The following is a 15,168-nucleotide window of genomic DNA, read 5'->3' on the forward strand; positions in this document are numbered from 1 at the left end:
ATGGCTGATTTTTCAGAATAACTTTTCCTGAAAATTTTGGATCCTTCAGCAAATTATCTATCCTGTAACTTTAATGAGATTTTTAAAAAATAAAGCTTTCAAAATTTTAGCTCTCGTTTAATGCTGAATCCTATCTCTTATGTCTTTTGAGTTTGTCCATTTTGGCCTGAATACTGGCTTAAGCTTTTGTAATACACCCAATCTAATGAACATAACTATCTTTCTGTGAATAATATCCATGTCTCATTAAAATTAAAATCTGTTTACACCTCTAAGTTCTTTTGCAATTCTTCTGACTTCTGCAACCAGGTACTCTACCATACTTTGCAGTTCTATTCCAATTAGCTTTTGACTGAATTTCATTCAGTACAATTCTGCTTTGCTTATTCTATTTAATGATCATATTCAAATACAAAATAACTCAAGGGTTTGTGGGATTTTAACAACTATTACATAAATTCAGAAGTAACTGGCCATCATATTGTAAATAAACAATGTAACATGTATATGTTTGAAGGAAGAAGTCTCGAACCTTTAACCTCTATGATTTTGAAAACAAATCACAATTCCTTGTTAAAGTTGGACCTAATAGGGCTTCCATTTCATTTCACATGGAGAGTCTGGATTAATTATTGTTGCAGGAGGCTTAGAGGATAATGGACAATTGAACCAATACACTCAGACAGGTTCCTGTTTTTAAGTTATACACTCAGTTCTTAGTTCTGTATAATGCAGAATTTCTTTATTTATATATTATGGAAATGTATATTCCAAAAGTTAATTTAAACCAAGGAATATTATCCCTGTTAAGGTTGTATAAATTCTTATGGAATTCAAAGAGACCTCTATGGTGCTCTGCTTATTGCATCAATCGACACTCAAACAGGTTATCTGTTTATTTTCATATTGACATTGATGGGACCATCCTGCAGGAAAATTGGCTGCATTTACCCCAACGGTGATTACACTTCAAACATTATGAGTGCACAGGCTTTAAAATGATGAAGGTTAACAATAACAGTGAGCAGACTTAAGACTTTTAAAATTTATTATAAATTTACATTGGAAAAATCAGTGGGATTTTATAAAATGGAATTGCTTCATTTTTGTCAGAGAATAACTGTGTTGTTGCACAAGATAAATGGCTTAGTGTCAGAAAGAGTGTAATCCCTGCATCCTTAAAAATAATTTCAAAAGATTAAATAGCTAGGACTGAAGTTAAGCAGGAACATAATGTACATTAACTTTTTTTTTCTTCCTTAGGTAACTGTGCTCACTTCCACAAAGGTGGCTGGTGGTACAATGCTTGTGCACATTCTAATCTGAATGGAGTTTGGTACCGTGGAGGTCATTATCGCAGCAAGTACCAAGATGGAGTCTACTGGGCTGAATTTCGAGGGGGCTCCTATTCTCTGAAAAGTACGGTAATGATGATCAAGCCTGAATAACAGTCAAGAAGAAATGACATGTTCCGAACTGATACAGCTATGAAAACACAGACTCAAAATGTAGGGTTCTTTCAAAAGCAGAACATGTGCTTTGTCAAACAAGCAATTTGTTTAAAAACATTGAAAAATCACTTAATATTGCTCCTACATATATGGTTTCATTACCTATTAAAATGCTAGAGGAGAAAGCAAGGATCCACATGACATTATTATGTGCATTTGTACTCAATGCTCACTGGCTCTAAGTTGAACAACTAAGCACCCGAAAGGAAACACTGCCTTTCTCATATAGGAAGGCATGAGGTGTATCCTATTTTTACCAGATTACACTATAACCCAACAAAATCAGTTATGACTAATATTTGGATGTATACGAATGTTGTATTTTATTATAACAGACAACTTTTTGTTTAATAATCTGCTGTCGGACACATCAGCTTTATTAAAGATATTTGGAGAATCCACAATACTTCATGTTAACACTGAAATTAAGGGGATAAGTTGAAATAAGTATTTAAATTAAGTCTTTCATGAATCACAGTTAAACTTTAACAGAAAAATAATCCAGAAGTTCTCAAATTAGACGGAAAGATATAAATCACAGGATCAAGAGAACCTTCATATTCTCCCTAAGACTAAAGTTATAAAGCAAGACCCAAGTTTAAATATAAAATCCTCACCAGAAGCCACCTTCTAACTGTTCTATTTGAACACTTCTTCCTGACACCAAAACATGAAGCTGTTTTTACAATGAAAACCACATTGCCTTTAAAACAGAAACAAATCTGCACTAACTTAAGTTAATACCTGATAGCAACAAAAGTGTTGATTTAAAATAGTTAAACACTACAAAAACCACCTGTTCCAAGAATATGTGCCTCTGCTATGAAAGCACATCTATGCAGGTCAGAAACATCTGGTAGAAACATGCTGATGTAACTCTCATGAAGAGTAAATCTGGAATAAACATGACTCCGAATACATTCTTGTCATATGCTTTAAATCCTGATCAAAAAAACTTTCAATTTAAGAAAAATCATCCTTAAGTCTCCTTTCCTTAAAAGGGTTACCGAATTATGCATGCATAAAGTAATGTTGATTTATGCAAACCATAGAAGTTTCAAAGAAATATAGCTTTCATATGCATTGAAAAGATGACTACAGCAGTGGGTTTCTTTATGAATATAAGAATATAAAAAGAAAATCAAGAATGAAAGTTGAGTATTTGACCCACCAAAACTCATCTCCTCTTTACTTAATCTCCCACTGCACCATTCAATGTCTTGAATGACCTTAATGCCTTTTATTTTATGAATGTGGCAAATGAATACAAATTGTACCACTGTTTTCGAGAGATGTTTCTCTTCTCATTGTATGTGTTAAACTGATTTTCTATTGCTTAATGAAGCTCGGCTCAAGAGTATAAAGTTAAAAGTTGCATTCTGGTTTTATCTTCAGTCTGCTGCCACATATACATGTCAGTTTTGAACTGTTCTCACCATCACTCACAGTTCATCCCCTATCAAACTGTAGCTAGTATTTTGGCTTTTTTTATAATGCCCTTTCTACTGCTTACACATCTTTTTTTTCCAAACAGAATGCCTAGAATTGAAGATGTACCTAAACTTTGATTTGATTTGTGAACTGCAAAGCTCCAATCCACTTTATGGAGAGTGAAAATGTACATACAAATTGTTATGTTGACATGTTATGTCAACTTTCATTGCAAGGAAATTAGAGTTCAAGAGTAAATATGTCTTTTTGCAATTTACAGAGCCACCGTCTACTGTGCACTGTTTTGATCCCCTTGTCCATAGAAGGAAATACTTGGAATAGAGAAATTGCAAAAGAGATTGACCAGACTAATTTTTGGGGTGATTGGATTTGTCTTATGAGAGGTGGAGGTTACTGACTCTTTGAAACATACAAAATTATGCAATCTAGAACCATGGGACATAGTCTCATAATGAGTTGTAGGCCATCTGTTACAACACGGAGGTGAACCCCTTTGTTAATTAAACCAAACACCCAGAAAAGCTCACCTCACCTCAATCTGTTAAAATGAGTGACAGAAAACTCCCAAACTTCACTATTTAAAGAAAATAACATCAATTTATTTTTTAACTCTAAAAATGAACATTAAACAACAACTACTCAAAACTCTAATTCCCCTTTCTCTTAACTGCTTACTATCTGCCTCCAACGCTATAACAATATGCTGTTCTAATATGACACATTAAAATTACATCAACTTAATTTCAAAACCACACAACTGCTGCCTTCTTGTGTCTTCATTCTTCCAGCTGCTGAATTCCCTGGGTCATCTTCTTTGCTTTTACTTTGAGAATATTTCATATGAAATATTCTTTGACAGAGAACACCTTTGACAGAGAGTGTTTTCTCAATTCTTTGAGAGCAAGATATTAGCTCTCCATGAGTTTCTCTCTCTATGACATTTCCTCTGTGACCAGATTTCAAAATGTCTGCATTTTATACACCCCTCAACATTGGATTGTCTCATTGGTTCGATGTTAGCAAAACAATAAATTCAAACTAGATTGGGTTTTAGTATCCTGGGGCATAGTTTAAACTGATTGGTTAAATTCAAATTGTCATCAAAACAGCAACCAAAACTCAAGTATCCATTTCACAGCCAAATGTACATATTTTCAATTTTCCAGTACATTCTGGGACTGGCATCTAGTCACCTACACGTGCTTGTAATCTCTCAGTTCAGAACAGAATTAACTCTCTCTTAGTACACGCCTTCAACTTCATAACAGATTTAAGACTGGAATGCAGAGGCATTCCTTTACACAAAGGTTGCTGAAACTTTCAAATTCTTTATCCTAGAGACAGATAAATTTCTGAATATGAATGACAAAGGGATATGGAAATAGCATTTGAAGAGAGTTCTGAAAAGATTTACTAGGATGTTGCCAGGACTGGAGAATTTAAGTTATATGTACAGACTTTTTTCACTGGAGCACAGGAGGTTGAGGGATGACCTTACAGAGGTTATAATATCATAAGGACATAGATAAGGTGAATAGCAATGGTCTTTTTCCTAGGATGGGGGGAGTTCAAAACTAGGGGGCATATTTTTAAAGTGAGAGGAGAAAGATTTAAAGGGAACCCAACAGGCAACTTTTTCCACACAGAGGGTGGTGCCAGAGGAAGTAGTAGGTGCTGGTACAGTTACATTTAAAAGACATTTGGAATGTACATGAATAGGAAAGATTTAGAGGGATAAGGGCCAAACACAGCCAAGTGGGAAACTTGGTTGGCATGGATGGGTTGGACCGAAGGGTCTGTTTCAATTATGTATGACTCTATTTACATTGAAATAGCTGATCAGCCATGACTGTAACTGAATGGTAGAGCAGGCCCAATGAGCTGAATGGCTTCATCCTTTTCCCATGATTCTGCTCTTACCTTTATTTTCTAGCTGGAACTGGACACGCTAACATGTCATTCTTGAATTTTTTTTCCCCGATAAAAATATCCAAAAAAAAGCTTTGACAATATCCTTTGTTTAAAGATGCATTAATGTCTGAAGATTCAACTGCTGAACTCCCTCTATGTGAGGTGACAGCAGTCTTCATTAAGGGTGCAGTGGAAAATCACTCGTCTATAGCTTAAAGGGAAGTTAAATCCTAAGTTTCAAATAAAATTCAGGCAAGTACCACATATATGAATAATTTTCTAAGTATGGAGCGAATGGTTAGGTGTAGCCATTAACTGTTAGAACTGCAACTAGATTTGAAGGAAGGAGAGAGTGAAATATAAAGTCAGGGGACAACACAACTGCAGTGTTGCTATCATATTGGTGGTTGACTCAAGACTTTAGTGTGGCTCGGTGTAATGAGATTGAAATTACTGGGAATATTAAAAATACCTAAATTAGTGTATTTTACTGTATTTTTGTGACTGTATTCTTCCTTAGCCAGTTATTCAGAAGAATTATCCATTTAAGGTGAAAATTTCAATTAATCATAGCAAGCTTTACAAGGTATCTGGTCACTGCTCCATAGCGATAGTGCTTCTCCATGTGTACAATTAATCACATAATAAATCACTGCAGGGATAGTAGATGTCCTCCTTAAAAAATTACATTGGTATTCTCAGTATAAATAAAATAACTCATACAAAATTCCCTTACAAACAGAGAAACTATATAAAATGCAAAATAAAAGAACAATATAGATCCTGGCCAGTGAAAAAGATGCAAAGTAAACTGAATGTAGGCAAAAAGTTACAAAATGTCAATATAAAAAGTAACTTGCAAGATACATCATTATTTTCCACACTGGCATTAGCAAAAAGGTGATCAGAAGCAATCTGGGCCAACTGAAAATTAGTAATGGTAATAATGCCAAGAAAAGTATGGTATAACGCTGGACAATGCTGAATATTTTGCACAAGTCAGCTTGCCAGATATCACAAGGAGATGAATGCAGAATCTAGGACAGCGATTCTCCATAATTAATATCAATAAAATAATATTAAAGAAGCAAATAATTACATTAACCAGCTTGAAATAACTAGGACCAGATAATTTCTCGGTGAGGAATTTGAAACAAGTGAGTGAGAACACTGAAGATGCCCTAACTATAACCTTCCAAAGTTCTCTCAATTCAGGAAACCTGCCCAAAAGCTGTGCATGTCATTCTGTTACTTAAGAAATGACATTGAAAACAGAACATGATAGACCTGCCAGCCTAACTTTTATTGTTAAGAAGTCACTGGAGTCTATAATTAAAGGTAAGGTGATGGAGCATCTTGAAGTTTAAACAGAAAGCAGGCAAGGATTTGTGAGTGCAGGTCATGCCTGGTGAATCTGAGCTAATTTTTTTTTAAAAGGGATAATTGACCCAGTGATGTTTATGAGTATATAAGTAGTGTGCATTCCCACAAAGCACCCAATAAAGTCCATAATAAGAAAGTGAAGCTGAATTTGTGGTTTATAGCTTCAACTCAACAAAATAGGCAACAGATATTCTCTGGTTCATTTCTCAGGGAAATACCTTGACCAGAGTGAACCTGCTGAGTTTAGAATTTTAAAAAAGTTTGGTAATTAGCAGGCACTCTTCCTGTTATTGGTGTATTCTCTAAGGCTACTTGTCAACTAATCAGCGCTCTCCTCTCATACATTGTAACTATTGTTTTCCAATTACATTTGTATTCATCAAGACATTATAGAAGAATATCAGACAGAAAGCTTCAAGAAAATGTATTGTATTGAATTTCTTGGAATGGACGACAAATAATTGAGCTGATTAGGAAATAGATTGAGCAGAAGAGAAAACCCATATGAGCAAGTAATCAAATTAGCAGGATGTAAGTGTCAGTTAGTCTCGAAACGTCAGCTCTTTTCTCTCCTTACAGATGCTGCCAGACCTGCTTTGATTTTCCAGCATTTTCTCTTTTGGTTTCAGATTCCAGTATCCACTGTAATTTGCTTTTATAGGATGTAAGTGTTGTTGTGCTGGAGGGATGTGTGTTGGGGCCTTAAGTGTTTACTATACCTATTACTCACTTAGGTGATGGGATAGGAAATAACGTTTACTAATTTCCTGATGAAACAAAACCAAGTGGCATTTGCAAGCAATATAGATGGAGGTATAGAATGACAAAGAAATAAAAGGATCTAACAGCATACTTTCCAAACTAAATCTGTAGCTATCAAAAGAGAATTAGAGACGCTGATATTTAGAATGGCTCAGAAAAGTAATCAAAAAGACAAATGGAATGTCAGACTTTATAGCTAAAAGAACTGAAGCACAAAAGTATAGAAAAACTAAGCCCAAGTTAAGCAATACCTGAAGAACTGTAAATGGTTCTGGGCATTTACTTTGAAAAAGGTATATTAGCATTGGAGGAAGTGCAGCATACATTTAACGGGATGATACCAGGACTTCCAAGTGTTACATTTGGAGAAGGGAATATATAAACGTTGGACTGTATTACCTGGAATGTAGAAGGCCTCTTCATTCAAATTTTCAAGTTATTACAAAGGGTATATTCACAACTCATTTTGCAGGCTTGGAAGCTTCACACTAGTGAGTCTAAAATTTACAGCCCTTCTATTCAGAATTGGTTATTCCTCTTCGGCAATTCCTCATATTTGAGCATGATGTAAGAACTTCAGAAGATGACTTGAGAAGTTCAGTACACTCTTCCAAAATGATAATTGATGCTATGTCAATTCTTAAGTATAGAACTGTGATGTAGAGATTTTTGTCAACCAAATTTTTTTTAAAGGGAAATGGGGCAAAAAATGGGGCAAGATTAGCCATGACCTTAATGAATGATGAAATAGAGCAAAATTGTCTGTTCTTGTCCTCGTTATCCTACTTGCTGAATAACAGACATCTGGCGAACTATCACCTTTTGTTAAAAAAAAATGCCTTTCTTCTGTTGCTTTTCATAACTGCATTATAGACATTGGAGGTAGAATGGTGGTAATACTATGATTGTTAAACAAATATATAGAGAATATTCTGACAAACCTGACAGCACCCATTGATGGAGCTCTTCTCATATTTTCACATACACAGAAGAGCCAAAAACACAATTAGATTACCTATTCCTACATAAAGTTCTTTAATCTTAGTTCAGTCCATTGTTCAAGTTTACATTCTTGCCACTCAGCACCACTTCACATCACTGCATTTTCCATGGTTATATATTCAGAACTTTTTGATACTTTCAAACTTAAAGCTAGAATTGATTTCAATTGCCATAACCATTCTGCATTAAAAAAGTATATTATCATTACAAACACAACTGATAAGCATTAAGTAATTTAAGAGCTTCAAAAGAGGGATTTTTTTTCCCAGTTATTAATGACAAATTTGTTCACAGATCACCACCTTTGACACCACCCTTCCACTATACTACCACAGTGTGAGACATTACAAAAAACAGACTGAATTAATCCACAGGGACCGGTCTCTCCAGGACACACTGGTCCACTCTTCCTTCATTCCCAACACACCCACAAAACCTTCCCTTGCAACAACAAAAGGTTTAATATCTGTTTGTTTAATTTCTCATTCCTAAGTATCCAAGAGCCCAACACACATTCCATGTGAAGCAGTGCTTTACCTACACTTCACACAATCTAGCCTACTACATTCACTACTCACAACGTGGTCACCTCTACATTGTTAAAATCACAACACCAGGATATAGTCCAACAGGTTTATTTGGAAGCACAAGCTTTTGGAGCGCTGCTCCTTCATCAGGTAGCTAGTACTCTACAACAAGGAAAAAAGCTTAGACTGGTTGACCGCTTCGCATAACATCTATGTTCTGTTCGCAAAAAAGACCCTGAGCTTCCAGTTGCATGTCACTTCAACACATAGCCAACATCTCTGTCTCAGGTTCGCTACAGTGCTCCAGTGAATGAGGTGTGCACAAGCCGGAGCACCTCATTTTCCGCTTGGGAACCCTTCAGTCTTTCGGACTCAATATCAACAACTTTAGGGCTTGAGCTCTCCCATGTCCTTACCCCAATTGCCACACACTAAACCTTGTTATCATATAGTCTGCTATTACACATAACCCATTGTTAGCCACTAACAGTCTCCATTAATAGCTATTCACCCTCCTAGCCAGATCATTATCCGCTCTTTTGTCTGTCCAACTGTTCTTGCCTCTCTTTGGACTCTATCCCCACCTTGCCCCCTCCCCCCTACCCTATCTTCTGCATATAAACTGAAATTTTCCTAGCACTATCAATTCTGAGGAAGGGTCAATTGACCCGAAACGTTAACTCTGATTTCACTCCACAGATGCTGTCAGACCTGATGAGCTTTTCCAGGAATATCTGTTTTGTTTCTGAGCTAATCTTGTGTTGATTATTCCTAAAAAATATATATAAATTCATGCAAATTAAATTTAGATCAACATGCATCGTAGTATTTAATTTTTATACAATTTTTGGGATTAGAAACTGCAATCAACACTACACTAAATTCAAATATTAAAATGCAAGGATATATTGTCTGAGAAGATGCAGGCTGATACTGGTGGTACTCAAGCCTGTTTTACCAATCAAGAAGATCTCATTTACTAAACTAAAGGGTGAAATAAAATAATTCAAACAAAATATTAAAAATATTTTAATACCATTAAAATCCACCAAAAATACTTATTTCCAGTTGACAAGTACCATCCTTTAGCTGCTGGTTGATTGTTACAAAAAAATAGCAATTTCTCTGCTAGTGTTTACCAAAATTAATCTGAGATCATCATGGGGGGAAAAAAAACAAACAAATTTGCTTTGAAACAGATTTACAGCATGCACTTAGTTTTAAGTAAATAAAACATACATATCACTGTTACTGACCCTGTGTTTAAGTCCTTTGAATTATTAGCAATATCTCTACCCAAAGAAGTGATCAACAATCCCCTCCATTTACTGCTCAAATTGCAGTTAATTAATGTACGAGGAACAAGTCAACAATGAGGGAAGTCACTTAATCACTGCGAGGTAATTATCTGAATGCTGCTTGACGAAAATTTACAATGTGAGAAATCACAGGAATTGAACATTTAGTATTACACATCCTATACGCTAAACCACTTAGACATTGTATGTGTGGGATGTAGAATCAACTGTACACAGTTCTGTAGGACTAAGAAATAGAAGCTGAAAATGCCCACTCAACCTCCTAAAGCCTATTGTACCAGTCAATAGTTGATGGCTGGTTTGATGTGCGCTTATTGCCCCTTTTCTGCCAGACCATGTAAATATTTGACCCTTGTCAAACATTCATCAAATCCAATCTTGTTTTAAACTGTGACTCCTATTTCAACATTCCCCAAGAAGGAAAACATTGCCTCAGCATACATCCTGTTAATCTCGCTCAGAATCTTGTGTTTCAACAAGATCATTTCTCATTTTCCTCAAGTCCAAAGATTTCAAATCTGCTTAAGCTTTCCTTACATGACAAACCCTTTGTCACAGAAATCCATTCAGTGCAACTACGCTGAACTGTCTCCAATATGCAAACACATTCATCCTTGAATAATGTAGCCAAACGCTTAGTTTAATTTCACCAAAGTCCTGTACAATTACAGCAAGACCTTCTTACTTTTATACTCCATTCCCCTTCTAATGAAGGTCAACAAATCATTTGCCGCCTTAATTATTTGATCATCTTGCATAGTGATCTTGTGATTCATGTACAAGGATAGCTGGGTCACTCTGTACCACAACATTTTGCAGTCTTTGTGTCTATTTAAATAGTACCCTGCTTCTCTGTTCTTCCTGCCAAAATGGACAACCTCATAACGTCCCACATTATGATCCATTGGTTAAGTTTTTCCAGCTCACTTAAACTATCAATATCTTCACACATAGTTCATCTCAACTAGTTTACCTATATATATTCACAGCATCAGCAAATTTCACAATAATGCAGGCAGTCTCACAAACCATATGTCAATAATGACTACTATATTGCACTGATTCACTTCTATTTGTGCTATCGATTCATCAATGTGGTTTTTATTAATGCTTCAATTATTCAGATAAATAGCCTTTAATTCCATCTTATTGTTTTTTTTCTTTAAGCTTACCAAGACCTTATTCACTGGTGTACACTTATGTTTATACACTCTGCTCCTTCTTGCCACACTCTGGTTATCATTATCTTTATCATCATCCTACACTATGGTCTCATCTTTTATCTTTCCAAATCTCCTGTTATGTGGACCCTCTCACTCACTTTTTACTTGAAAGCCATCTCTCCAGTCCTAGTAATGGGATTTCCCAAGACACTGGTCCCATCCTGGTTCAGGTGAAGGCAACCACAATGGTGCAGCTACCTCTTTTCTCAATCCTGGTGTCAGGGTCCCATGAACCATGTTGCATTTTGGTTAGACAAACGAAGGTAGGTCATAGTTCATGGTAGCACACCAAGGAGTGTTGTTGAACAGAGAGACCTTGGGGTGCAGGTACATTGTCCCTTGAAAGTGGCATCACAGATAGACAGAGTGCTGAAGGCAATTGGCATGCTTGCCTCCAACGCTCAGAAGCTGACTACAGGAGTTGGGGTGTCATGTTACAGCTGCATGAGACATTGATAAAATCACATTTTGGAGTACTGAGTACAATTCTGGTCACCCTGCTATAGGAAAGATATTACTAAACTGGAATGAATGCAAAAAAAGATTTACAAGGATGTTACAGAGATAGAAAGTTTGAGTTATAAGGATAGGCTGGGATTTTTTTCCCTGGTGCTTAGGAGGCTACAGTGTGAGCAGAAAATTGCAACTTTTAAAAGACATTTTAGCAAATACATGAATAGGAAAGGTTGAGAGGGATTTGGGCCAATCGAAGGCAGATGGGATTAATTCAGTTTAGGAAAGCTGGTTAGCATAGATGAGTTTGACCAAAGGGTATATTTCCATGCTATGTGACCCTATGGGTCTGTGAATTGAAACCAATTTCTTTTACCAGCGTTATTACCAGACTTTCAACTCTTTGATCTTATTCACCCTATGCCAATTTGCTCATAGTTTAGGTACTAATATTAACATATTCTTAGCCTTGCAGTTCTGTGTTTTAAATTTAGTCCCTTGCTACTCAAACCTCTTTTGGCATCCTACCGATGTTATTAGTGTGTATTTGGAGTACAAATACTGGGGTCTGTCCCCTTTCATCCACTGTATTTCTCAGGCTGAAAAAGATTTCCTTAACCCTGGCACAGGACAGACAATCCAGTCTCTGGGACTTGCTGTCAACTGCAGAATTTGAATTTACCATTTCAGTAGTGTCTTCCACCACAGTGGGAAGGTCAGTCTGCTCAACCTCTCTTCAGACAGGATACAAGAACCTCAAACCTGTTTTATCACTGTAAAGGCTGAGAATCCTCCAGTACTAACACAAGGATCCCTATACTAGCCTGATTCTGCACACTCCTGCTGCTAACTACAACCAAATGAGAGGTACCTAGTCAAAAGGATGAAACTGCCTTTTAGAACAAACTTTATCCTTCCTAATTCATCACTGTCCAAAGTTCAGACTCCAGCTCAACAACTCTGAGTCCAAAATCTTCAAACTGCAGATGCTTACAGCATATGTGGCTGCCTTGGATCATACTGGTGTTCAGCAGCTCCCGCGTGTACAGTTGAAAAACACCACCCAGCTTGCATCCTTATTGTGTTTTATTTAACTAAGTTAGTTTAGAAATATTACTCAACAGTTACCTCTACTTATTTCTCATGATTTAATGATTGAAGTTATAAGTTTGGACAAATGCCCTATTTAGAGACAAAGACTCTTAACTATCAGGACACCAAATGTTTCAGGTCTCACATCCCACTATTGATCTCAGTCTTCTTCTCTTAGTCCACTCCTTATGTGGAACAATACCTCTTCCATCACTACACTGAATTCGTTCACTTACCAAATTCCCAAGTCTTTAGCTGCATTCAGCAACAAGATGCTTTTCCAATGATTAAAGAACGAATAATGGGAGCATAGTTTGAAGGTGATGTGAAGAAAAGAAAAATCTATGCAACTAGATTTGGGATGCACTGCCTGACAGTACATGGTTTTAATAGAGAAAACACAAAAATGATTTGGACAAACACTTGAAATAGAAAGTGCAGAGATAAAAAGAAAATGGTGTATGGGAAAGCTGGATTGCTCTTAAAATCTTACTGCATCACATGGTTTCCATTACATCGCATCATATTCTGAGTTATACCACTTTACCCAAGTGGCTTTCTGTAACCTGATACGAGGAATCACGTCATCAACTAAACCATTAAATCTGAAGAGAAGTCACATCTGACTCAAAACATTATCTACATTATCTGTTTCTCCCTCTACAGATGATGTCAGACCTGCTGAGTTTCTTCACCATTTCCTGTTTTGATTTTAGGCCTTTAATTTGAATGCGATACATGTCATTTGCCACAAGCCAAAGATTTGTATGCACTCAATATGGAATACTAGATACCTTTGATCTCTTCAAATGAAATGATTACTAACAGTGTAGAAATAAAGTGAAAAGCATTTAATGTAGTGTATTTATTTTTGCAAAAAAAAGGTTCAACATTTCAAGTCTTCCATTGACTTTTTTTTCTCCAGCATTTGTAATATTTTGTTCTTGGTTTGGTGGGAAAATAACTGTCAGAAGGATGTAAAGTGGCTGTGAAAGACATAAACAGATTTAGTGAGCAGAATTTTTTTTTGAGAGAGAAACTGGGGACTAGTGGTATACAAAGTGATTTGAGACTTCCTGTACACAATAAAAGAAAGATAATGAAGGTAAAATAAGCAAGTGGCATGTTAGTCTTTACTATAAAGGATTTAGTGTGCCAGAATAACATAGTCTCACTACAAGAAGCCTTGTTGAAATACTGTACAGAGTTTTGGTCTCCTGAGAAAAGGAAACAATCTCCTCAGTTGGGATGCCAATGAGGTTCTATTAGACTAACTCATGGCATGTGGAGATCATCATAAGAGGACAGCCTGCTTGGACAAGGCCTACATGATCTGCAATCCTTTCTGATTATAAGACTGAGAGGTTGTCTTTCTGAAAAACAAAATTCACATGGTAAATCCTGGGAGGATGTTTCTCCCTGCCAGAGAATTTCAAACTATGGTTACAGACAGAATTAAGTCAGTATTTTTTAGATCTAATCAGGGAAATTTCTTCACTCAAAAGGATTTTAGAATCCTCTACCCAAGAGAGCTATGGATCCTCCATTGTTGAATAATTCAAGTTGAAGATTGACAGATCTTTAGATACTAGGGGAATCAGGGGATATGGTAATAGTGCAGGACAGTATAGCTGAAGCAGAAATTCAATTATGATTATAATTTATGACAGAGCAAATTTAAAGAGTTGAATGATCTACTCCTGCTTCTATTTCTTATAGTTTTAAGTCCAACATGAAAATATTCTGCAACCTAACCATGTGTTCAAACATCCTCTGGACCCCTTTAAGAGGAAAATAATAAATAGTTGTATTCTTTCAGTCGTAATATTTGATGCTTTAAAAAATGTCACCAGGCTCATTTAGAAAGAATGCATCTTCTAATACTTTCAGAAAGAAAAGGTAATCAAGATGTTTTGTATAAATTAACTAATTTATTTAATTGCAGTGAACCTCTCTAACATGTAATATTCAAGGATATTCATTATTGTTGGCATGTACTCAAAAGAATTAGTCAGAAAAGGAGTACCTACTGAACAGAATAAATCTTGAGCTTTTTATTGAACTTTGGTACAATTTCATCGCTTAGTTTCAACAGCTTAAAGGAATTAATATCTATAACCTAAATCTTTTGTTCATTTACGTAGTTATTATAACAAGTTCAGCCAGGTGGACCTCAGAATATGAATTCACTGATTGGGGCTGTTAACCTGGTCCAATCAGGGAGCCCTGACTGACAGAGGTTCTGTCACATCAGAGGTTCTGTCACATCAGAGGTTCTGTTCACTCAGAGCTGACTTTGAGGAAGCAGGACAAGTGTCAAGTACTATGCACATGAAAATAAAGAGTGACTTAGTGAGGGGATACCAGCCTCTGTGGACTTACTTCAGTTTTTTTTAAATGAAAGCACATCTAGTTGGGCCATGATTCATTGATTTGCTTGCTCATTAGCAAATACATTCCTTCTCCCACCCGCCCCAAAGGTCTAGAAATGCTATACTAATTGACTGATGAATTGCTTTCATTTTGAGATGCT

General features: G+C 36.1%; 2 protein-coding genes across 5 annotated transcripts in view; one reads left to right on the top strand and one right to left on the bottom strand.

Moving 5' to 3' along the window:
- The window catches only part of angptl1a (angiopoietin-like 1a), a 77,723-nt gene extending 63,908 nt beyond the window's left edge, over window positions 1-13,815 (top strand). The window contains exon 5 of the mRNA XM_072573454.1: window positions 1,264-13,815. Within this exon, the coding sequence (XP_072429555.1) occupies window positions 1,264-1,448 (185 nt within the window). The 3' untranslated portion in view covers window positions 1,449-13,815. The remainder of the gene's footprint in view (window positions 1-1,263) is intronic.
- Window positions 1-15,168, bottom strand: part of ralgps2 (Ral GEF with PH domain and SH3 binding motif 2) — a 436,511-nt gene that overhangs the window by 153,930 nt on the left and 267,413 nt on the right. The window lies entirely within an intron of this gene.

This window comes from Chiloscyllium punctatum, chromosome 7 (assembly GCF_047496795.1).
Source record: "Chiloscyllium punctatum isolate Juve2018m chromosome 7, sChiPun1.3, whole genome shotgun sequence".
In the NCBI taxonomy this organism is placed as follows: domain Eukaryota; kingdom Metazoa; phylum Chordata; class Chondrichthyes; order Orectolobiformes; family Hemiscylliidae; genus Chiloscyllium; species Chiloscyllium punctatum.